Consider the following 25,843-nt stretch of genomic DNA (forward strand, 5'->3'; position numbering starts at 1 on the left):
ATAGGTGATCAGTCAAGTTGAGAAACTGAATAATGCTGGAGAGCTCATGTGAAAGCCCCAGGCTCAGAGGTCTGAGCCTAGCCAGGTCCAGGCCACAGGCCATGGCCACAGATGTGTGTGGGCTCCTGGGAATCCAGCACAAGGCCTGGTCTAGTCTGTAGGTCAGTGGACCTTGCAGTACAAATACTTAAGTGCACATTAGCTGCTTGGCTTTGCAATTATACTTTTATTATAGTCAAGATGTTCTGCTTTGCAGGGACATGAATATTTTCTTTGAGTCACCAGAGGTCACTGAAGTTACTCAGCCCTGAAGCTAGCTCTCCCCTGTCCTGCCAAAGACATGTGTGGGACTTACAAAACATCTTGCCATATTTTACATGTTGCTCTGGCTTGCCATATTGCTTAATTATCCTCTTAGCTCTAATGAGATGCACCCTGACTAGTGGTGTAGTCACAAACAACATGTTGCTATAATTTGGGCCATCACTAAGATCTTCTTTATCACTACTCATCAAGGTAGCGCTTCAGAAGGCTGAAGGGCAATGTGCCTAAAAAAAGAAAACATTTAGGCACATTGGAACAGTGCTGGAGGAGAGCAGTGCTCTGATTAGAGCTATGTTTGCATAGCTCGAAGTTCATGCCTCGCAGTTCTGTGCTGCAGGTGTCTGGCAGGAAGACTTGGGTGACCCCTGGGAGGCCAAATTCTTCTGTGTTGCACTGCTGCAATCCCAGGTGACCCAGAGTATTTGCAGAGAAGCAGCATCGATTGCTGAAGCAACCAACAATTTTTGTTTTCATTTTCTCCTGTCAAGCAGTGTTAAGATAGACGGGGCTGTATAATGGAAAGTTTTCTGTCTCTGGTTTTAAAATGGGAAGAAGGGCCTCACAATAAGTGATCTCTTTTCTGAATATATTGTTTTTTCTTTTTTTTTTTTAAATTAAAATTGTCAAAACTTAATTGAAGGTACAAAGACACTGGATTTTAATGAGTATGGGCTAGAGTTGGGATTACAGATCATAATCCTACTGTGCAGTTGCTTTGTCAATGTCAATGGCTGCTGGTATTCAGCAGGCAAAATTCCTTGCTCTCCTGTGATGGCTTACAATGTGAGCTCTGTCATCCAGTGTCATTCCCTCTCAGGATATGACTGAATGATCCTTTCCAGCAAGGACTTATCCCAGCTCTCACAAAAACACTTCTGAGGCACAAGGTTTTGGCCTCCACCCTGGATTGGACTGCAGTATATGGGAGATATCATCCGAGTGGCTTCAAGGGAAAGACCTGTGCTCCTCTCTTTTCTCACCAGATCTTTGCCTGTGCTCGTGAAGTCTTTCTTTCAAGTCAAATTGAATGGAATGCTCAGCTAATGGAGAGATGGAGTGGGTTTTCTTTGTTGTTGTTGTTGTTTTGTTTTAATGAGATAGAACTATCCCTTCCCCTAATGTTGTATATAAATGCATTTCTTGGCTGGTTGCATTTCTTGTAGATCTCAATGAGTGTCTTCATGGACCTGAGCTGGGAGTTGGAAAATTAATCTTCTCTTTTTAGTGATTTCCCAACTTTCTCCTGCAAAAAAAATGGATTTATCATGTATCAAGAGGACAATTTCTATGGCAGCCTAGGTTTTAAAAAACATATTGGCTGCAGTGAGAAGTTCAAGAAGAGTTCAGATCCGGACCAAACTTTGAAGCTATATCCTTTGTTGGTAATGGACTGAGGAAAATAAAAATAAAGAAAATCTGTCTCTGTTAAGGGAGCTCTGGATCTTTATCTGTACTTTGTGAGCCTGGCCTTTCCCTATGTAGCAGAGCTGTTTTTCTGGTACTCAGAATGATGTATTATGTATAGTATGGATATTTATATGTATTTTCACCTCTAGCTAACAATACCTGCTTGAATTTTTAGGACTATTTTTAAAAAATGCTGAAGGAAGGAAAATTGGGGAGGGCATTGAATAGTTGGATATGTTGCTAAATATTTTACATTTAAAAGTTCTCTCTAATGCCGCTTTTCTGGTCTTTACTTTTCTTGTGAAGGAAGGGGCCTCCATTCTGAAGCAGTCAGAGGTGACTGGGGACCCCACATGCTCTCAGCTTCCAATCAATAGTGCCCTCAGCCCTAATGTGTTTTACTCTGCCTCAGGACCTGACCCCACTTCTCTGGCATCACAAATCACCATCAGCCTTTCTCCCCTCTTCCCATCTCTCTGAGTTTCACCTGTCAGCTCCTAGTTTTGATCCAGCTTGATGCACTGCAGGATTACTTAGAAAGTGACAATCTTGGGGGTAAATTTAGGAAGACCAACAAATTTGTGCAGAAATGATGGACTTCACTGTAGGGAATTTTTCTTTTCAGCAATGAAAGCTGGGGGTTTATACAGTGCTATCCTCTTTAAAAAGAACGTGATGACTTGGTGTGTGGGGCTTATGTCTTGGACCTTCCAGCTGAATGATGATCAGAAGTTATATTTACATGTAAATTAAAGTCTGTCCTCTGTGAACATTCCAGTTGCCACCGCCTCTGAACTTCTCATCTATTTATCATTTGTGTGCACTGTGAGCACAGTGGGAGTTAGATACATGTTTACTGTCACAATGCTGCTTTTAAATTGGGCTGTGTAAATTGGCTGGAGATGCTTGCTTTTGTTTTGGGAGTCTCCAGACATGGTGGTTGGTGGCATTCTTGTGTGACTTGTGCACTTTGGTTTTCCAGGCAACAGCATGGGGTTCAGATGAAGACACTAGGAGGTCCTGTCAAAGTAAAGGGAAAACAGAGGTAAGTTTTTCTTTGTTACAATGATGTTATGGGTAAATATATTTGCGACATGTGAAATCCACAGAGAGAATGTCTGACACCAGTTCGAGCTTGCAAATTTGCAGCAGTTTAGCTGTATTGCCACATGGGTATAAGCACCACCAAGCAAGCCACTTCAAAGGCTCCCCATCCAAGTTATTACACTTGCTCTGCATGAAATTTAAAGGTGATTTCACTGCTGGAGAGGACACAATTTGTAACACATCAGGGAGTGGAGTGGTGGCAAGCCAGAGGTAGCATCCTGCAGAGGGGTGTGAGGCCAGGCAGGCTGGCTTAGCCCAGGTCCTCAGCAGTAAGCCACTGGCATTCAGCCACATGGGATTCAATGTTTGCTTGCAGTTGGAGTTCATAGTTGTATAATTCCCTTCCCTGGAAGGTGAGAACTGAGTCTGCTCGCACACTGCAATCTGTTCAGGTTGAATATCACAGAGCTGCTTGGGAGGCAGGTGCACTCGGTTAAACTGCACTTTGAAGTAAGAATTTCTTGAACTTGTACATGCTGTCACAGAAGTTTGGAGTTTGCAGGCATTTCTGATCGGCCATGGGGCCTTTCCACCCTTCTTCTGAGAAGCTAAAATGAAGGCATCTATCTAAAAGCAGGAATTTTTTTATTTTTCAAATGTGATATTTTTGCACTTCAGAAATCTTCAGTCCTCAACTGAGAGGGTGTCCATTGTCTTTAATACAACTCTGCAAAGAGCTTTCAATACAAACCAGAGGAGCTGGGCAAAAGATAAGACAGAATAAGCAAAATCTTTGCTTAGATACAGACAATCAAGCAGAGAGTGATTGTGTGGCTGGGCCAAAATTCTGGAATCTGCCACATCCCAGTTCGCTTCTTTAAACACGGCATTATCTGATCTTCCATTGACAATATTATTTTTATATAATAGAGTTTATGTGATTACTGCATAAACTTGTATGTACACGAAAAAAAAAAGCTAGCTTGGGTTTTGCCAGATAGGCAACAATTTGCTTCATGTAGCTGTGGAGAACAGGAGTATGGGTATCCTAGAACATTGTTAGAGTTTCAAGTGGAAACAACATCATGCAGGAAATAAACACGGAGGCAAAATGGGTTGGGATAGGCAAACACCAAACACAGCCAGCAATGAGAAGAAGTAGGACAAAAGTGAAAAATACCACAATCCAAGACATGAGGAATTTTTGAATTTGTGGTCTCTGCACTTTAGATGCGCAAAGAAAGGTTTTCCTCTTTACTTCCATTGTGAAGTCTGTGAGATTTTGTAGAAGAATTTGTATTTATAAGCTAGAAATATTTTGTCAACCCCTGGATAAAGCCATACATGTGACTGAACAAATTCTAGGGTAATTTCAATCTTTGTTCCTGTTATGCCAAAAGTAAGCAACGGTTTGAGTATCTTCACTGCTGCCTTCTCACAGTGCAAAGGGTTTGCAAAAAAATGTCATGAGCATAATGCTCTGAACAGCTGAGTTTATGCTGATTGTGACACAGAGTTTGAAATCATTTGGTGGGTGCAGTGACCATGAGTGAAGTTTGGAGGAATGGTAGTCAAGCAGACTGTTAGGCACTTCTTGACATAAAATTAACGGCAAACAAAGGTGGTGACTAAGACTCTGACAAGAAGACAGGAAGCTACGAAGACAGAAGGATTCTGCAGTAGCTAAGTAAACACTGATCTCCCAGGTCTTTATCTACACTACCCTGTGTGTCCACAGCTGAGTCCCCTATACATTCATTGTTAGTTATACTGCAGAGAAATGACTCAGCAACAGCTCAAAAAGACCAAGTTCAGTCTAGGCAGCTGATGAAGTGTGCTACTCCAGCTAAGTCCAGATCTGAGCCAGGATCTTTGCCCTTGGCTGGGTGGATGCAGCAGGTGAGGGCAGCACTGCTGTGAACGCTTCTGATTCTGCTGTGCAATGGTGGTACAAGGTGCAGAGCTCTGTCTGCCTCAGACTTGACTAATGGCAGGTTTCTACCCAGCACAGATGATTTGATGATAAATGTGTTATGGATTGTTAGGCACTTAGATATGTGGTGATAGAGGCTAGAAATAAGGAGAACCTTTGGATCTTACATAAATTCACAGTGTAGTTTCCCGAAGTTATATGACTGGTACATTTTCCTTGCCCATTTAATAATGTATATATTTTAGGTGAAGCTTTCAAAACTGGCTCAAAAATGCCCTTTTTATTGTGCCTGTTAAGTATTTAAATAAGATCCTTCCTGCTGCTTAGAAACTCTCTTCCTAAAATGCAGAGACCTGTACCCTAAGAAAAATAAGAAGCACAAGAATAAAAGCCACAAAATGCATATCACAGAAGTGTAATTGTTATGCTATAATAGTTACTTTCCATTTGAGTACCTTTTGTCTAGACAAGAGGCAGATGAAAAATCTGGGTCTTAAATATAAGGTTAGAAGGTACCATTTTTTCTGACACCTCTGGCCATGATTTTCACTTGCTTATTCCTAAACTGAGCTCAGTGCCTGTGTCTGCTGTTCCTTTTTGAAAAAGATGGAAAGTTTTGCACTGAGGGCCTGAAGAAAATGTGCTCCCTGTGCTTTTCTGGATTGTTCTAATGGCAGATTACCTTCCCTGGTAACATGTACTTTATTTTTTTATTTGGATCTGGCTTCAGTTTTGCGTGAGTGGGTTTCATTTTGCCCTTCTCTGCTAGATTAAAGAGCCCCTTAGTTATCAGTATTTATTTTTTACAGAGGCACTAATATGTTCTTTGCAATGCAGTACTTTGGCTTTTTGATAAAGTAAGAAGATGAGTTTTCCAAGCCTCTTTCTCTAAGTCATTTTTCTACTGCCCTTGAATATTTTTTGTCTGTTTTCTGCACACTCCAATTTTTCACCTGTATTCCCTTGTCAATCTCTCTAATGCCTAAGTGTGATTAAAACAGCCTTCCACCCTTCTCAGTTCATATTCATGGCAGTTTTGTAAGCTCCTCTGCCACAGGAGATCATGCAGAATTGCCTGGCCACTGTGACCACTAAATCCTTCCACAGTTTCTACTCTTGGGATGTAATCTCCACACTTATACATAAAGCCCTTTTGTTCCTATTTCTTTAATGCAAAGTATCTTTAAAAAATGGGAGTTTTTTGTCAAGTCCAGCTCAGCAACCATCCTACCATCCTGGCACATATCACACTCTATCTCTCTCTCTCTCTCTCTCTCTCTCTCTCTCTCTCTACACACGGTGAGGCATTGACCTCACTGATAGTTGCTATTTTTGCCATCTTTAGGTTAAATGTTTGTTAAGAAAAATGTTGATACTGAGCTGGTACCACCCCAGCTGGGGCTCCACTAGGTCAGCAAGTTTATGAGTGATTTCACTTTGAGAATTTTTTTCATCGCAGTAATTTATCAGACTTTAATCACTTAATGTATAAGTTCCTGAACCTGATTTTAAAATTAACTCTCTGCAATAGATCATGCAATATTAAAACAAACACCTCAGAAAAGTATTTTTCATTGATGTTACTTTTATCAACTAAAACTTGTGGTTTTCCCAAAGAAGTGTACATGCTTTGCTTGCCATGTCTCTGGAGAGTCACGCTGGCTTCTACCAGTAATAATTATTTTCTTCTTTTTTTTGCAGCATTTATAAAGTGTAACATGATCAATATCTTTAAGCTGTCCCCTGGAAAACATCCACATTACTGAGACAGTGCAGAGAGCAAAGTCAGTGTTATGTTGCCTTTCTTTGTGTCTTCCAAAATGAAATCATCCAGAGGTTGTAGTTAAAATGAATGATGGATAGAGCAGAAGGGGAAGAGATGTATTTAATTTCATTAGGAGTTGCTCAGTTCCTAGTTTGTAATTGGTTTGTCTCTGCATAACAGTTGTCATCAACCGCATCTAAGGAATTTTGCCTAACATGTAAGATTGTGGCTTTTTCAACATTAGAACTTTGGTCTTTCTTTTGTCTAAGCACCAAATTATTTTTTTAATGTTCCAAAAGCAGCACACCTTCATTTTAAACTGTGTAAAGAAACCATTTGTGAAAATGACAGTGAAAAATGGCAGCTCTTACATTCTGCCCTATGAGGTTTGTGTAGCCAGGAGGGAGATGATGCACTAATAACACTTCTGGAGCAAGAAAGAAGTGAGATTAATATCTGATAGGCATCCATCTGGGTTGTCACACTGCATTGCCAGTATAGCTCCTTCCTTTTTTTGTACAGTGTCCTGTTGCTGTGGATGCACAAGGTTACAGGGAAATCCTAGCCCAAGGCTTCAGCCCAGTGGAATGGGATTGGTGCATAGAAATTGCTGAACTAAAGGAGAAATGAGCTATTTCAGGCCTTCCAGTGGCTATGTGTCACACAGAGGATGCTTATCTGCTTATCTGGTGGAACTGGGAAATTCCACACCATTTAAGAATAATAGGCATCCAGGTAGGAGAGGCACCATGGAAATCCCTGGGGAAACAGAAATAGCTGGGAGGCCATCAACTATTTTTATCCCCTTTGTAACTGTTCCTAGAGACCTGAACCTACATTTCCTATTACTTCTGCTAAGCTATCGATGCAGAATCAGCCATCAAATAAATTTGATTAGAAATCTATTAAAGAACATTTGCCTAGAAAAATCATTAGCAATTCTCTTTGCTATTTGTTCCACTCAGAGGAGAAGGGTAGTTTTGTTGGGGGCTTGGCTTAAACTGAGTAACAGACTTGCTTGTCCAAAGAAGTAAATACAGATATTTGAGAGTGTATCAATAGCAGTGCTCAAGAACCAAGCTGGCTCTTGATTATTTTTAATAAATTGGGATAAACTACAGCAGTTAAATTAAATGTTGCTGCACTCTAAAATGTCACAGAAGAGGTAACTGGGAGTTCTGCTGGCTGATTCTCTGAACTCCAGGTTGTGCTCCAGGAGCTCTGTACTGGGCATGGCAGACTGTCTAAAACAGCTATTTTTCTCATACAGTGTATAACTGTAAAATATATCAGCATGTGATGAAAGAGTGTTAACCAATAATTAAAAAGGAAATCTCTGACAACAGGGCTTGGGTAGTTTATTTAAACTAGAAAGCCATTAAAGTAGTGCCTATATATATAGCTATGCTTTCAAAGAAAAATGCATCTGTACAATGAGATTAGGGTTTTTAACATTTTAGAACTCTGGTGTTAAGAGATGACAGAATAAACTGAGAAGCATCTACAGCTGGTTTATTTGCAGCAACCTGAAACTTTTTGATTTTACATCAAATGGAAGCTGCAGGAGGTCAGCCCTTCCATTTGCTGACCTGTCCACATGAATGAAGGCAGTAACAGGGCACCACTCTTGATTCTCAGGTTTGAATTGTGCTCTCAAAACAACCTAATGTCTCTGTGAGCTAGAAAGAGACCTGGTCCTGTCCACAGTCATGGACATACAGCATTCACAGACAGTGCATGAACAGTAATTCTAAATGCTACAAAAAATTAAATAAATGAGAGTAGGCTTAAAATGAGGAGGTGGCAGGAAGGGGCTTCAGTGCAGTTCGTTCTGACTGTGAGATCCTGTGGTCTGTAGTGTTGAGAAGTAGCAATTCTCTTCCTTTCTAGGAAAACAAGTGTCATTAGACTGGAGAAGAATGATACCTTCTAAATTTATGGCCCTATATCAATAAAGGGATGAATACCAGGTAATTTTTGGGAAGGAGCAAAGTATGTAACATGCAATTCATAGGAAAATCAGAAATATGCTTAATTCTTTGGCAGTGAGCCACAGGTTTTTATCAGCTCTGTCATATATTTAATAATAATCCTAACTAATATAACTAAGTTATTCTTATTAACCATATAAATATGCAGTCTTCCCCCTTTATTTAAAACCTTAATCTCTTGATCCCTGTAATATCTTCTGGTGATGAGATTTGCAGACTGATCATACACAGATTTAACTCTGCTCCGTAATGTGAGAGCAGGATCCAAACATTGTCTTGTCTGGACAGAGGTGGGTTCAAACTTGCCAAATTTTCTGCTTATATTACAGCCCATCTGATTTTTGCTTCCTGTGTGCCTAGAGTTTTCCAGCCACATGGAAGAAACTGCATTAAATAACTCCTATTTTCTGTAGGGGTTTGTGAGATCATTTTACTAACCAGTTGCCTCAGCTATGACTTGCTGCAGAGTGCACTGTATTGAACGACTTTTCAGAGCAAATCCAGGCTGGTTTAAAGAGCACAGAAAGGAGGCTGTTCCTTTCTATTTATTTTGAGAATGGGGTAGTAAAAGGATCTAATTAAATCTCCCAGACACTGTATTGAGAAAAATCCTGCAAGCTGGAGCATTTAAGTGGTTTTGTTTCTTTGCTTTTGTTGGAGGCTTCATAGACTGCTGTGACTGGCCATGGGTACAGCAATAAGAAACACGAGGTGGGCACTGCGCTCTGCTTTGGGCCAGGCAGGTTGGAGAGATGTGGTCTGGTAGTTGGATGTTTGTGTGTGTCCTCTAACCCAGCGAGTTTAGCACCTGCATTGTTTGGATTCCCCCCGCTGAAAGAGCAGGGCAGACAATGCATCTGTTTGAGAACATTACTTTAAGTGTCTAAATTGCTTTGAGACCAGTGCATGAAATGAGCATATTATCATTGCTCTTCCTCCAGGAGCATGGAGTGCTGCTACCATCATCAGTAAGGCAGATCCAGGGAAAATGCCTGCTTAGTTAACTCATAGGAACAATTACAGGTGGGCATGGCCCACACCTAGCAGCATTATTTTTAAACAGTAAAAATGGAGTAAAAGTGTGCAACAGATTAATTACTGCCAGTAGTCTGCAGCACATGACCTTCCACAGAAATTCTTTCTGTCTGATATCTTCTCAGCTGGGAAGGTTCTATAGAAATTGAAATTTGTTAATTTGTAATTCAGCTCTGTGCAAATAAAGGGAATTCTCCAAATTAGGAATTCAGATTTTTGCTGGAGAGGGCTTTAGTTAGGAATACATTGTAGTATCTAGGCAGGAAAGGGTCCAGCAACATAACTGGTCTCAGCTGTTTTAAGTCAGAAGCTGTGCTCAGATGTTGCACAAAGCAGAGAATGGTGGCAGTGGAGGGGGAGCAGGTGGGTACTCTCTTGTGTGAAATTTGAGTACAGAACTGCATTCTAGGTTAGATGGCAAATCAGTCATATTCTGAAAACACTCTGTTGGGAGACGACCTAATACTTTTTTTTTTAACAGCATTCGTTCAAGAATTTTTAGTACTTTGCAGTCAAATATATAGTCCTAAAATTATGTGGGATTGAATAACTGTACTCTACAGAAAGGGGGATGACAACCCAGTCATGAAATGCAGACATCTCCAGGGCAGGAAGAAACTGACAGGGCTCCCAGCACCATGCAGCAATGACAGGAGAGGGCAGAGAGGATGGCAAGCCCTTTGTCTTATTAAAGGAAGCAGTGAGACCACTATTTTCAATACACAGCAGGTGGGACAGCACTTCTCAAGGTCCTGTTTGATAGACTGATGCACAGTTACCATGACTGATCTGCTTCTGAAATAAAAAGAGTTGACCCAGCTATGAATCTAAGCTCTCATTTTTGGGTGCCGGGCATTGCGTATCTGATTCCTGCTGCCCCTGCTGCCCCTCAAGACTGGCAGCATGTGGTCTGTGGCACTCAGTAGCCTCTTTCCAGATTGGGCAAGTGCTCCTAGGCTGGTTCTGGAGTGGAGTCTGTGCTACTCAAAATCACATATCATGTCCATGCAGTTGCCATCTGTGGCTAACACTGGCAGGTTTCCTGTTGGATCCTTTCCGTACAGCAAATGAAATAAGATAGTGTGTAATCCAGCTAAGCAAGCCCCTTCCTTTCCAGATGATAGTGGGTGTTTTTACACTGCTGAGTCTTGCAAATGAAGTCTTCAGAGAAATGATCAACAGCATGGAGTGCTGTGAGACAGGAGCTTGCTGAATGATTGCTGCTTACAGGAGGGAGAAGTGGTGTCTGCAGCTGTAGGCTCAACTTAGTGGCAAATGATGATCTATTGGAAGGAAGAAAGCAAAGCAGCTCGGGTAACCCAGCTGAGGTTGCTGGTTTTTAACAAGTTTCCTTTTCTGTTTATGATATAACATAATAGAATTTCTTCCCTTGGAGCCCAGTGGGTGCCAATCATTGCTCATATCCTCTCCTCTGAGGTGGCCCAGGGCCTGGGGCAGGCAGGCTGGTGCACGTGGCTCACTGGGGCTCTTTGGGTGATCCTTGGGGCAGGTGGCTCTGCAGCCTCTTGTACTGCCTCTGGGAATTGCATACTAGTCTCTCACCTCCCTTTTCTTGTGTGTATTCTTAGAAAGCTCCTGACTTATGTGGCCTCCTTCACCGCCACTACTTACCTCCAGGAGATGCTCAGTTAGCCTGATTTGCACTCCACAGGTCTCTGGATATGAAACTTTGGGGAGAAAGAGAGACCATGGCTCTCTCTAACAACATGAAAATGATTTTCTGAACAAAAAGGCAACTGCAGTCTTGTGCTGCCACCCCAGCACAGCGTGGGACAGCAGGACCCCCACACCTTTGGGGACTGACATGTGGAGGGAGTTGCCTATTGGTACCAGCAAGTGGTCAAGCAACTGAGACTGGGAACTTGCTGTTTCTCACTGGCCTGACCTGAAAGAGACACTCCTTCTACCATGGAAAATCCTGAGCACACAATCCTCTGGGAGGCAGGAATAACAGCCTGTTCAAACACGAGATTCTCTGACCAGCCTGGTCTATTAAAGAGAAGTTCCCGCTGTTTTCCTGCTGGCACTGGTTTGAATTATAGTGCAGACAGACCTGCTGTCCTTCACTGGAGTTGGTGTCTGGGTAATGTTTTCAAAGCTGCAGCATTACTGGAAAAATAGGTCAGAAGTATCATCGTGGGAAGAGAGAAAAATTCTCCTCCAATCTAAGCAGAGCACAGAAAGAGGTACTTGTAGCTATGACAAAATTGACCTGATGGATAACATCCTACCCTGGGACTGTGCAGGGCTATGGTTAGAGAAATAACAGGCAAATTGGACATGCTCACCTAAACTGCTGGCTGCCTCCAGCTGTGCGCTGCTTGAGGCAACAAACCTCAGCCCAAGTTAGAGCTAAGGAAGGTGCATTCCTGCTGCAACACAGGTATATTTAATGTAATAATATTTTCAAACATCTTTTGTCTCTGTCTTGTGTCCCTATAGGAGGAGTGCCAGAACTATGTCCGAGTGCTGATTGTTTATGGCAAGAAGGTTTTTACCTGTGGTACCAATGCCTTTTCGCCAGTGTGTTCCAGTCGACAGGTCTGTTCTGCCTCTCTTACAGTGATGGAGAGGGCTGCATACATGCTCTGGGGAAGGACAGTCATTTGGCAGGCTGTCGTGGCTGCACAAAATATGTTCTAAATGTAGCTGACTGAAATTATGTTTGCTTTCTTCTTTGGGCTGCTTTGGGGCAGTGGCTGTGTCTGCAGTTGGGGAACAAAAAGTTCATGTTATGGGCGAGTTTGGTCTGGACAAAGTGCTGATTATGTAAACCTTGGGTACGGCACTGAAAATAGGGGATATAGACAAGCTTATCTGTGAGTACCTCCTGGGCTGAATACTTTAAAGTTTCTTTAAAATAAATGGCAAAATTCCCTTTGGGTTCAAGGGAGGCCGGAGCAGGTCCAGAGAAATGTTTATTTGTATGTTTTTTTTAAGGCAAATATGTATTCAGGAGGTGTCTACAGAAGATTAAAAACCTGTGCTTGCACCAGGAGCACCTGATTACATCAAGTGGATTTGGGTTTTATTGTCTGGAGAATCACCCTTTATACAAAGCAGTAGGATCAGTGAGGCTCAGACACAACTTCTTACATTGGCAAATGTTGGCTGTAAAGATCAATTTTCAGTCATCACTAAGATTACATTCTCCTAGCTACCTGATTTTTAAAAATCAGGGATCTGCTCATAGGTACTCATAGGTAAACCAAATTCTTTATACCATTAAGAAAGTCAGATGCTCTTTAAATTTTCTTCTCTCTCCTTTTAAATACAGGTAGGAAATCTCAGCAAAATCATTGACAGAATTAATGGAGTGGCTCGGTGCCCATATGACCCTCGGCATAACTCGACAGCTGTGATTACATCACGAGGAGAGCTCTATGCTGCAACTGTGATTGATTTTTCTGGACGGGATCCTGCTATTTACCGCAGCCTTGGAAATGTTCCCCCACTTAGGACAGCACAATACAACTCCAAATGGCTCAATGGTAAAGTCATGTGGGTCACATCTGAGCAAGAGATGTATTAGAGTCAGCTTGACAGGCTTGTAAATCTTTCTCTCTCTTTTCATATTGAGATCCAGAGTTATGATGGGGAAGGGCTTCCGGAGCAATAATCAATGCAGCTTAGAAGACATTTAAAAAGAGCCTGGAATTATTTCAGAACAGTTGATTTAGAATATAGAAAGTGGGTCTTACAGGCTACTTAACATATATATGGGTCTCTGTCTTGTGAGATGACCAAATACATCATTTTAACAAGAAAACCACTCAAAGATTTAAACAACTTAAAGCATCATACTGTTGACCCAGTTCTGCAGAGTGATAGGCACTCTTTACTTCCCCTGACTCAGCTGAAGATGCCTGGTTTCAATGCAAGATCACTCTGAAATGAGAAATTTCACAGCACATTATGTTCCATGTGAGTCCATACTGGTGTGGATTTGCAGTTATTAAAAGAAGCTCTTACCCCAGTGTGATAATACCCTGCATCAAGCCAGCTATTGAATTCCAACCAGCAATCCCTGCACTGAGTCCACACCTTCCAACTGGGGCAAAGCACTTCTAGTCTGAGCAGACTGTAGTGATGGAGGCCCCAATATTCCCCCTATCTCCTTTCACTCAGGTAAGAGCAGTGGGACTGTGCACTCTCTGGAGCTTAATAAGACTGAACTAGGCTTCTGCAGGCAGCCTGAAGTGAGCATGGAGACCTGGAATGTAAGGAAAAGGGTGTCATCAGGAAAGACTGTGAATTAGGACCAAGAAGCATCATAGCCCATACACACTCATTGGAAACATGTTCTTCTTGTCATTGCATGAATGCAAGATTCAGAAGGAAGCCACATTGGAACAGGGGAGTTTGAGGAAAGACAAACAGTAACTCAAGTTCCCGTATGTTACTGGAAAAACTAATGTGACTCTTGGATTTATAACCTTGTGCAGCATTGGTGACATTGGAGAAATTTTGTCCTGGTCTGGCCACTTTTCATCAAGAAACAGAAAACCTGAAGGTGATTCAGAGAAGAGCCATTCAGTGATTTGAAACTTGGAAATCCTGCCTCACAGTGAGAGCCTTAAGGAGCTCAATTTATTTATCTTTCTGAAAAGGAGATAAAAGGTGTTTTGTTCATGATATGGAAGTACTTACATCAAGAGAAGATTTTGGAAAGGATAAAGTTCTTTAATCTAGCAGACAAGTCATGACAAGAACCTGTGATTGGAAGCTGAAACCAGATAATGTCAAATGGGAAAAGAAATACAGGTTGCAGCTGGGTCAGTCTTTAGTGATTTGAACAAGTCGCTGAGGGAAGTGATGGATGTAAAGCCAGGTGACATTGTCCACTAATATCAGATCTTCTTCAAAAGATGTGGTCTAATTCTCCTGTTACAGGACCTGATGGTGGAATTACAGGGTGAAATTCTCAGGCTTGTGTTAGACAGAAGGTCAGATTGGGGATAACAAGGGTCCCTTTAAGGTTCATGGTTAGTTTGAAGGAGAAAGTTTGACAGGAGATGATTTGCAATGTCCTCCCCTCTGTACCATCATCTGCCTCCCAAACTTGCCTTGCAGCAGCAATGGGCTGCCTTTCTCTGCTCTTCTTTCACTCCTGGGCTGCAGCCTTAAAGGAATCCTGTCCTTCCCTTTATTCTTCTTCCTTTGAGCACTAATCAGAAATGAACATTGTAAAAACACCCTATAAAACCAACAGGTTTGGAGAAGGTTTGTTTGTTTAGTCAAATATCATTCATTGGCCAAACTTTTCCTTTTACCGAAGAAACTTTTAGGATAAAAAACTGTACACATTAAAGCTTTGTTATATCCCCAGTTAAAATATTAATTACTAAACCTACTAAATTCAAGGCTCTTTTCAATTCTTGTGAAAATAATACCAAAAACGTTAGGAGAAAAAGCATTAAGGAGAGCACATTTCACTGCTGTCAGTCTCTGGCATGGTTTTGTTTTATGGACATAAGATAATCTTTTGTGCCTAGAAACTGGAAAGGTTTGATGATAAAAGCCAGATGTGACAGTGCTGGGAGAGTAGCTTGAATGTTTCAGTGAAGCTGTCTGGGGAATCGGGCGGATGCATGCAGCATATTTAACACATCATAAGGTCCACTTCAAAAGTGAATAGGTGAAGCAGCCCAATGGGAAGGCTTTCTCTTGTAAAATGAGTATAGGTACAGAGAATAGTCATGCATATACAAAGTGTTGAACTCTGCTTTCACTGAAATCAGTAGCAGCTTTGCCAATAAAGTGGAGAAACAATGGGGCCTTTCCAAGATCTGAAAAAAGGTACTAGAGCTTTATATATATATATATCCTCCTATATCATTATTCCCATCTACTGTTTTTATGTCCTCTGCTGACTCCAAACTCCCTGTGATCCCAGCTTTGACAGGGTGCACAAATGGAGCTGGCAGCACAATGCATTGAGCAAGTCAGTGAGCATGGATTGATTTCTAACCTATATAAATCTCTTCAAATGTTTGTTTTTCAGAGCCTAACTTTATTGCTGCCTATGACATCGGCTTGTTCACCTACTTCTTCTTTCGTGAAAACGCAGTGGAACATGACTGTGGGAAAACTGTGTATTCTCGTGTGGCAAGGGTTTGCAAAAATGATATTGGAGGGAGGTTTCTGCTGGAGGACACTTGGACAACTTTCATGAAGGCCAGACTGAACTGCTCCCGTGCTGGAGAAATCCCTTTCTATTACAATGAATTGCAAAGCACCTTCTACCTTCCCGAGCAAGATCTGATCTACGGCGTCTTCACTACTAATGTGTAAGTTGCACTGGCTATACTGCCCTTCCTCTATCCCAGCAGTCTGAGACTGACAAAGTATTGATTTCTTAGACAGTCTGAGCAATGATTTATGAAAGATCATTTGGCAAACGTGAGAGAATAGATAGATCTGTGACAACATACCCTTAAGACAGTGGTTTTAATCCATGGTTCACAGATTCCTGGAGCCCATAAAAGGTGACTGTGCAGTTTTAGGGTAACTTACTCTGATACAAACCTGAGCATCAGCAGACTTCAGACTTTTTGTAGGGACAGTCCCACTTGTGTATTTTAGAGAGATGACCTAAAAATGACCCAACAGAAACACATTAATTTCCAGCCAGGCTAATTGACTGGACAATCTGACACATTTGTGTGAACACTAGAGCTGGCCCATGAGATGGACAGGTACACACACTTGGGAGAGAAGGGCTGGAAGGAGAAGAATGTGGCACATGGGATCACAACAGCCTAGATTGAAAACAACATCTATTGCAGTTGAACAACACTGTAATAGCAAGGTCATGAGGGCCACAAGACATTTAGCATTTCCAAGGTGGGGTGGGGGGGGCTTTACCTCTGCCAGACTGTTTGAAGTCCACAAATCAAAAGCAGCGATGAAACTCTGAGGAGAAGGTATGATTTCTGATACTTCATAAGCACCTCTTCTTGGCTTGAAATTATTGAAATAGTGAAAAAACTTGTAATTGGAATGATTTAGTGTAGCTGTGAAAGCAGAAAGGAGAAGAGGAGTTAATTAAAAAATATATTAAAAAACTCATAATGTATATTTTTAAATCAGGAAAGCTCAAATAACTTTTTCTCTGATGCCTAAGGCTAGGATGATAAGTTTCAAGCTATAACCAGTCGGCATGGTATTGAGTTTCAATAATACATGTTCTCCAGGGGGGTGTTAGCCTGACGTGTAAACTAGAGAACGAAAATCTGAGTAGTTACTCCATATGGCAAATGCTCAAAGTGCCTTCCTTGTGCTGGGCAACCAGCTTGTTTGGGGTTTTTGTGTGCAGTGCTGTCCAGTATGAGTAAGGGCCTGTTGCCAGAAAACCAAAGCAGTGAAGCCCTGCTGAAGTACAAACCCTCCTCTTTTAATGTGTCGCCTGCTGGTGTGACAGGGCTTGAACTTCAGCCCTTGAAGTCACAAAGCATCAGCCCCAACTTCTTGAGCTAAAACGCTGTTGGGAGCCTCCCTGTGAGTCAACAGAGCCTGAATGCTCTTCCCCTCTGTAGATTCCAATAAATAGGTAAGTGTTTGGCCACCCTCATCCTTCTTCCCTGTTTTGTTTCTGTTTCACTATTGCCAATGTCAGTCAAAAGTGAGCCAGCAGAGAAGCAACTAGAAAAAATAAACATGATTGAGCACTGCACCTTGACTGTGGGCTAGGGAAAGATCTGTCCTCAGATTGAAAGACACACGAGTCATTCTTTAAAAACATTTTAGAGGATATTAGCCAAACTTCCTGAACATTAAAAGGAAATCTGGCTACTGCTTTGGGCACTTGAGCTGACCCCTTTTTTTTTTTTTTTTCAGTTGGAGAGGATTTCTGTGCCCATAGTAATAATGTTTTATCTATCCATTTGTCCATTCATCCAGCAAAGAATAGAATTTGGAAATGAGAAAACTATTAATAACTGTATTTTATTTATCAAATTTGTGATGTTTTTGGAAAATCAAAGGGGAGACATAGACTAGCTTTGGCTAGGACAGTTCTCTTCTGCTGTGTCCAAGTTTAACATGAGATATGATGAGTGTTACCTGTCTCCTCAGGGTACACTCGAGCATTCTTTGTACATCAGGGATGTAGGATCTCTCTTGTATCTTCTGAAGATAATATAATATGCAACATTTGTGTAATTGAAGAAATTAGTAATTGATAACAGCTGAAGTTAGATCAAATAGCATTTTGGGTCTACAACATAGTGTTCTTTTAAAAGTTCAAAGAGAAAATGTTCCAATTTGTCATCCAACTAGAGAAATAATGGTAATTATTCTTTTAACTTGCACTGGGACTTATATCATGCTACATGAGCTCTGCATACCAAAGAGGGTTAATTTATGCACCAGTCTGGGTTTCTTTGTGATAAAATGCCAATGCAACACAAAACTATGATTCTTTTTGTTGCTGTTGCTTACAGGTATTTTTTTACTTTGGAAGATTCATTTTAATGAATTTAGGGTCATCTTATAACAAAGGGGAATTAGTAGTTGTGGTAACACACATATAGATTTATTGCTTCATGTTATGTTATACCCAGCTGGATCAGTGGGAAAGAGAGCTTTTGAGGGAAGCTGCTGGTGAAATATTTAAGATGTTTTTATTTAAATTTTCTGTGAGGCAATTGAGACAATGTTAAAATCTCTTTGAACTTAACCTATTCTTTAAACCAGCTAGTTAGTCACAGGAGGTAGGAGGTGGGAATAAAGGAAGTTGCACTTCACACCAAAACACAGGGGCCAGCTGCACCAGTTGATATCACTGGCTTGAGACTGGGATCAAACTTTTCATAAGGAGGGATGGGAAATGGGCCAGGCCACAGATGGAAAAGAAAATGGTCCACAGATTTAGAGGAAAACCTCTTTCCTTTCTCCTTTCCAGCAAAGAGAAAAGACTAAAATATGAAGTCCAGGGCCCAAAAAATATTCTTTTTTTTTTCTTCTAAGTATTTTCATTAGACTAGTGGAATTTTATTCTTTCTTTTCCTTTTTCATTTTCTCCCTCATTGTCTTTTTTTTCCTGTGTGCGCCTCAAGGCATTTACTTGTCATCCATCATTAGGTTTGTCTTAAAAGCTGCTGTCTGTGAGCATGCACTGCATCAGCAGTGTTCAGACAAAAGTGGAGAAAGGTTTGCCTGGCATTGCTTTGACATGTTCAAAGTGAGCTACTCCATCATTCTGGGGATGCAAGGGGCAGGGGGGAGCAGAGAATGGGAAGGCAAAGCAGGAAGTTCTTCCTGGTGTTGTATTGCTAGGAAGAAATATGCTGTGAAAGAATCTGTTTTTCTGCTTTCCAGCCTGGAATGGTGAAGAAAGGCTTTTTTTGTGTGTGCAAGAGAGTGTAATTATTGGTTTAGTTTAAAAAAAAAAAAAAAAAAAAAAAAAAAAAAGTGCTCTTTTCAGGGAATTCAAATTGCCTTAATTAGCAGAAAGATTCATACAGCAGGGCTTGGGTTATTAAAAGGCACCATGATGAATCAGTCTCTCATGCTGGCCCTATATTTAGTTTTATTTTGATATCTTTTTTTCTAAACCTTGTAGTTTTCCTAAAAAAAAAGGGGGTGGGAGGAGGGGAAGGAAGAACTGGGAGCAGGTTTGAATTTCAGGTCATCACTTATCAAATGTCCCTCTGAGTAGTTTTGTTGAGGTCACCATCTAGGAAGTGCCCTCCAATCCTCTTGAGGCAGGAGGAGATGAGCTGGCTCAGGACCCTGCAGAAATGGGTCCTTCAGGACTGAAAGGGAACAGCAAAGGCCAGCTGATCTGTGTGCAGTGTGACAGGGCAGCATCCTTAAAACACGCTCCTTTCCAAAGAGTCCTTCCCACAGCAGCATTTCCCTCACCGTGCTGTGCCTCCCCTGGCTGAGCGTGCTTGAACAGGGTGCCCCAGACAGATCCTGTTCCCTCCTGGGAACAGACAGAAGTGAACTGTGGTCATTGAAAACAGAGGTTTTCAATGAATTAGCAAGGCCTTTTTGCATGCTGAGCTGCTGTCAGAACCAGCTGATTTGTCACTGTCACCTTTTCCCTTCCACTGCATGTATATAAATATAATACTTGGTGATATATTTTATAGCTGAAGATTTCAGGAACCTGTAGAAATAGAATTTCACCTTGAGAAACAACAAGAGATTAAAACTTATCTTGTTTGTAAACAATAAAGGTAGATGGGTTGTGAAAAAAATAAAAGTCAAACCAGACACAAATAATCCATGCAAATTAAACTGTATTCACCTTTCATGTCAGAACTGCTTCCATGGCCCTTAAATCTCTGACATTTTAAAACCAAGCTTTAAATTAATTTTCAAAATTGTCACGCAACTCATCTACATGTTACAGTTTATTTATTTATTTATTTGTAGTCCCTGTGAGATTGGTATCAATGTATATCTACCTAGCAATTTACATGTATTTTATTTGAGTGGAGTTTGATGTCTGTTATGATGAAAATGTCAATGTTCTAATGATTAAATTGATTTTTTCCCCTCCCCTTTTCCAGAAACAGCATAGCTGCCTCAGCAGTGTGTGCCTTCAATCTGAGTGCCATTACTCAGGCATTTAATGGTCCCTTCCGCTATCAAGAAAACCCAAGATCAGCCTGGCTGCCAACATTAAACCCCATCCCAAATTTCCAGGTACTGATGTTGCCCTTCAGTTCACTGCAGTCCCTTTGATGTTCTGTGACTTCAGTGGGTTGATTTGTGTAGGGCTTATTTTTTCAGGTAGACCCACGGTACAGATAAATTGTATTTCTTCACATTTATGAGTGTTTTAGTCTGTGGAACTCCTTGCCCCAGAATTCATGGCAAAAATTGAATGGTTTAAGGAATAATAAGAATGTTCTGGGTTTTTGTAATAATGAATTATTTAAATTTCTGTTGCACTTATCACTGACACATGTACTCTGAGGATGGGATTCTCACAAGAGGACATAAGGCATGTCCCTACTAGAAGTGGGAAGGACTGAAAGCTGAAGCTGGACAAAGTCAAACTAGAATGGAGAAAATCTATATTTTTTAAACAAGAAAGGTAATTAACCACTGTGACTCTGCAAGGAAGTGATGAATTTTCCATCATTTGATAGGGCCCCTAAGGCTACCAGTGCTTCAGTGGAAGATGGATGACTTTCTAACACATGGTAGCTCAGACAGAAGCCATGGACATGTTGTGACAGTAACTGGTGGAAGGGGACACATGAGGATTGTCACAGGGGTTCCTTTTCTTTTAAAAATCTTTGAGTTTATGAATGAGCAACTTTCCAGGATTATCAGTTAAAACAGTTTTGAAAATTATAAAACAGCTTCAGTTCCTTTTTCACCAGATCCAGTCAGTGTGGGGCAGAGTATGTGTATGACAGCCCCAACAAACCTGAGTCTCCTGAAGCATGAGCCCATTTCACAGCTCAGCCTCTTCCCAGGAGGGGAATCCTGGGGAGGATGGACTTGTCTTCATGTCCTTGCTTCCCCATGGCAAATCCTTTCAGCTCGATTTTCTGAATCTGTCTCTCCTTTATTATGGCAAATGTGCTGAGGCTGCCTGCAAATGCCATCTGCCTTCAAACTGGTGATGTCAAGGACCTTCCAAAAAGAACTCTACAGTTGCCTGAAATCACAGCACGAGCAGATGGGAGACAGGTCTCTGCTGCAGGCAGGAACAGCCTTATCTTCCTGCTGAGGAATCTTAATTTCTTCTCCTGAATTCCCTCTTGGCACTTGACTGAGGGCTTCCGCCTGTATGAGGTGGACCAGGCTTGGCCTCTTGATCACCCTCTCAGCTTGGTGCACTCAAAACCAAGAAACAAAGCCCTGCTGAAGGTCCAGCCATGCCAAACATAGCCAGGTTTTTGTTGTTGTTGTTCTTGGTGTTGTTTTGCTTGTTTGTTTGTTTGTTTGTTTGTTTAATTTAAAGGGAATATTAAGGCAAACTGAGAATCAAGGACTTTCTGTCACTTGCTAGGCTAACCCAGAAGGAATTGTAAAGGACTTTGGAAGGCATTTCCATGTAGAGAAAAGTATCAGATAAAATGTGGAGTGTAAAGATTGCAGCAGCAAGATGAAAGAAAAGGGTCAGAGGAAAATAAGGAAAGGAAAAAGAGGTATGTGGTAGACAAAAGGAAGATTGCAAAAAGAGATTAAGATGTTTTTCAAGTACAGAAGGAACAAGAGGTCAGTGAGGAGCCTTAAGGAGATGACAAGGGTAATTTAGTGACAGAAGAGGCAGATATTGCAAAAACATTAAATTAATTTTTGTGCCTCAGTGTTCACAAAGAAAGATGAGGGAAGCATGCCAGAATTTTTTTCTTGCAGAGAGGAAGGAGAAATACTGAAGGATGCAGAGGAGCAGGACAGTACAGATAATCAGGAAATTAGAACAAAACAACATTAAACCAAATCAGAGGGATGCTGCATCAGCACATGAGCTGCCAATAGACAAAAAGAATTATCTGTGACTTCCTGAGAACAGAAAAAAAAAAAACAACAATGACATTCCTGCCACTGGGACTCCTTTTAGGTGATGCTCTAGAAGGGAAAGTGAGTGGGGAGTAACGAATCCAAAGGATGACAGTGGTGTGAACCAGAAGGAGCACAGGATACAGCAAAAGAGAGAGATCTAAGAAGTCTTTAGAATATGGGATGAGTCATAAACTAAAAAAAAGACCATTGCAATAGAAAAAAGCATTAAAACCCACCTGAGGATACATAAAAAACCCACTGATGTTTTCTTAGTCCAGCTATAGGAAGATGCTTAAATTGATTAAAAAGTGACCATATTCATAGGCTGTGAGAATTAACAAAACTGTTTTCATAGTTCACACAACCTCTAGAATACAGTAAAGCTTAGTACACCAGCCATTGGAATCCATATTTACTGTGTGAATGTGTGTTAAATCCCTGACAACTCATTTTAGCATGTAGTAGGAGAAGGGCTGCATGGTGCTCCCGGGAAAGGCAGCGATACCACCAAGAGTTGCTGTGATGTGAATGGAGAGTGTGCACATGGGAAATTTGTACACTGGAGCTCAGCTGCTGTAAGTCAGCAGCCTCATTCTCAGTATTCTGACTTTTCTTCAAGGAAAGCCCAAACACTTGGATCCAAAGTGAAGAAAAATAAATATGTGGGACTTTATTTCTAGTGAAATTTCTTAGGTGTTTCATTTAGAGACTAGTGAAGTTGTTCATAGACTGAGTATGGGACTTAACAGGACTTAGTTGTACCACTGTCTCCCATAGTCTTGGATAGATAAATAACTGGTAACCCTGCTGCCTTTTGGAGTGATACATTTTCTGCATTCCATGCATGATATTGTAGGGAATAGTGAGATCCAGCCCCAGCAATTGACACAGACTAAAAAACTAGCACTGGCTTTTGAAAATAGTGAGTTCTAGAGATTAATCTAAGATGGAAACTCAGGCCTTAAAATGCATTATCCATCTGGTAGAACTTACGCTGTTTAAAAGACACAAGATGAGCTCTTTTTCTCCTTGGTTCCTGCTGTACAAGGGAATTGAGTCCTGTTTCAGTGCCTCCCTTGGTGCTGGAGGATGGGTAGTCATGGATTGATCTGCCTTTTGCTGTCAGGAGAGAAGGGTGTGGGGTGGGGGGAGCTTGTCGTTAATCTGCCTTGCTTCAGATGCAGCTGGGGGTGCCTGTCCAGATGGGAGCACATCAAAGAAAAGCAATATGGCAAGTTTGGCTCTTTGTTGCAAAACCAGGTTTTTAGTTTTTTTAAACTCCAGGTTTTGTTCATTGTACAAACTCAGATGCTAGGTAGTTTCTGAAGATTGTCTGAAATGTTTTAAGGATTTATCACTACAAAAATGTTCTCTCCATTGCTACCATTAAATGTTTCTACATCTAGTTTTAATTCTTTCTTTTTCTCCACGGTTTGTTAAAGGCTTTTGCCCTTCTGCTGTACTGGTTGAGGGTATTACAATGGAATGAAACTCCACATTGCTGGTTAGTGGACCTAGGAGAAAGGTTTTCATAGACTGGGCTACAGGCCAAGTCTAGGCTAAGCATCTATGATCAGGCTACATGCCTGATCCTGTGACCTTCACACAGACCCACTTCCAGGAAATCAATGGGAGATGAGTTTCCACTCAGGGCCGGGGAGACGATGCACTTTCTGAAATTCAATCTTCCATATTTAGTGTGGGACACTGAACGACAAGAGCCCCAACGAGAACCTGACGGAGAGAGTCCTGCAGGACGCGCAGCGCCTGTTCCTGATGAACGACGTGGTGCAGCCGGTGACTGTGGACCCCTATGTGACGCAGGACAGCATTCGATTTTCCAAACTGGTGGTTGATATTGTTCAAGGGAAGGATACTCTCTACCATGTCATGTATATTGGAACAGGTAACAGCATGAGGGCTTCAAACAGTTCCTCCTGCTTGCTTGTAGACCTAGCAGCCCTGGGAGCCCAGTTGTGAAGTCCTTACACAATTGTCATTCAATATGATTTTGGTACAAAATCACATGGAAGTTGTTTGCCTGAGTAAATTAAAAGCAGGATGGAGGACTTGAGGCAGAGTCCCAAGTGATTAGACTATAAATCCATTGTGTTTAAAAAGAACAATAACATTTTTCTCCCTCTTATAAAAACATGTTTCAACTAATCAGGCTAATAAATAACAGTGAGAAAGAACAGAGGTGGCTGGAATGCTCTGCGGTTTCATGCATGTCAGTTGCCTCTCAGTGCTATGACAGACCCATCTCTGAATAAGCAATAATAATGCATAACCTCCAGGCTTGTCCAGGGATTTAATTGTGTCTTTCTTTGCACTTTCATGGCCCTACTGGTGTATGGCTCCCAGTGCTTTTGGGAATGGGCATGCACTGAAGTTTGAGGCAGATAGGGAAGCTGAATGCTTTTTTTGTGGGAGCATAGCAAGCCAGTGGTAGAATTATGTGTATGATTTAGTCTCTTGATTTTGACTTCCATCCTCTAATTAGCAGAACATGTTACCTCTTCTGAAAAGCACAGGTATCTCGGATAAGTGAAAATGCTGAAGAAGGACAAAGTGGTATAAGTGGTTGTCTTAGCCCATAGTCATACTAATGATAGAGGTTAAATTAAATAGTTTGATTAATCAGAGCATATGGCCAGCCTCATGGGTATAATGTTGTTATCCTCTATAGCAGAAGCTTTGACTTTAGAATAAGATGGATTGCTTCCATAAGTGCTCATTTAATCTCACATCTGAATGCAGAGTCATTGCTTTATTCTCATGTTAGGAGAATGGACCTTCAGGACTGTGTCATAATTTATCTAACTTTTACCAGCACTTATTTCAAAAGTGATCATCTTGGTTTATTATTTATATGTTCTAGCAATACTCCCAGTATGAGAACTCCATGAACATTTATTATGGTGAGAAGATTGTTCTTAAATGGAAATACAACATAGTTTTGTCAATATGATATTTTGATATTTAAAGTGAGGAGTCTAGGCTACAAAGCCTTACAGAAAATTGGAATACTTCCTGCCTCGTATCATTAGTGTAGAAAGGTCCAATGCCATAACCTTAACTACTGACTCAAGTTTGCTTCATGGCCCTGGTTAGTGGTGGCTGAAGAGTAAGATCTGCTGAAAATGTTTAAACCTGTGAAATGCTTCAGTAGAGGCAGCCCTGAACACAAACTCAGTCCTGAGACTAACTGAGCCCAAACTTCACTCTTGTTCCACATGTAAGTGAAAGGGAAACTTCACATGGTGGCCAACCCCAACATTATAAATTACTGAGCTTTGGCACCAGTGCAGAAGTTACTGGAACAGAAAGATTAAGTTTCATGAACCATCCAGCTGACAGAGCTCTTGGGGGTTTCAATGAAAAGTGGTGTGCATTAATCTTTAAATTGTTTAGCTAAGAGCACTGGGAGCACAAACATATATGTTTCTGTGTATGCACTCCTCATGCCATAACATCCCCTTGTCAAGCTGGCTTCTTCCAGGAAGAGGATCAATTAGGTCTGTGACCCATGCAGTCATTATGGAGGCCCCAGAAATTTCCAGCAGGGCTGCTGCATCTGTTGTCATTTGTCATGACATCAAATCACAGCGATCTGCTCCATAAACCAATAGAAATACAGACTCAAGGCACCAGAAATTATTCTTGCCATCCTGGGTCACCTTGCTCTGTAGCTCACTGGTAACGGGACCAGACTCCTCTGCCTCAGTGCTCCAACTGGGAAAAACTGCCAGGTACTGACTGTCCAGATGGTTCACAGCCTTCTGAATTCCCATTTAGTGCATTCTCAGGTGGTTTCTGCTGAGGATTGTAGCTGGAGCTCTC

General features: G+C 41.3%; 1 protein-coding gene across 6 annotated transcripts in view; it reads left to right on the forward strand.

Annotated features, from left to right (window-relative positions):
* SEMA5B (semaphorin 5B) overlaps positions 1 to 25,843 on the forward strand; it is a 269,864-nt gene that overhangs the window by 185,856 nt on the left and 58,165 nt on the right. For all 6 annotated transcript variants that reach the window (XM_072932000.1, XM_030277145.4, XM_072932001.1 and 3 more), the window contains 6 exons: positions 2,714 to 2,776; positions 11,966 to 12,064; positions 12,801 to 13,014; positions 15,528 to 15,813; positions 20,047 to 20,182; positions 23,699 to 23,906. In XM_072932000.1, the coding sequence (XP_072788101.1) occupies positions 2,714 to 2,776; positions 11,966 to 12,064; positions 12,801 to 13,014; positions 15,528 to 15,813; positions 20,047 to 20,182; positions 23,699 to 23,906 (1,006 nt within the window). The remainder of the gene's footprint in view (positions 1 to 2,713; positions 2,777 to 11,965; positions 12,065 to 12,800; positions 13,015 to 15,527; positions 15,814 to 20,046; positions 20,183 to 23,698; positions 23,907 to 25,843) is intronic.

Source organism: Taeniopygia guttata, chromosome 7 (genome assembly GCF_048771995.1).
Source record: "Taeniopygia guttata chromosome 7, bTaeGut7.mat, whole genome shotgun sequence".
NCBI lineage: Eukaryota > Metazoa > Chordata > Aves > Passeriformes > Estrildidae > Taeniopygia > Taeniopygia guttata.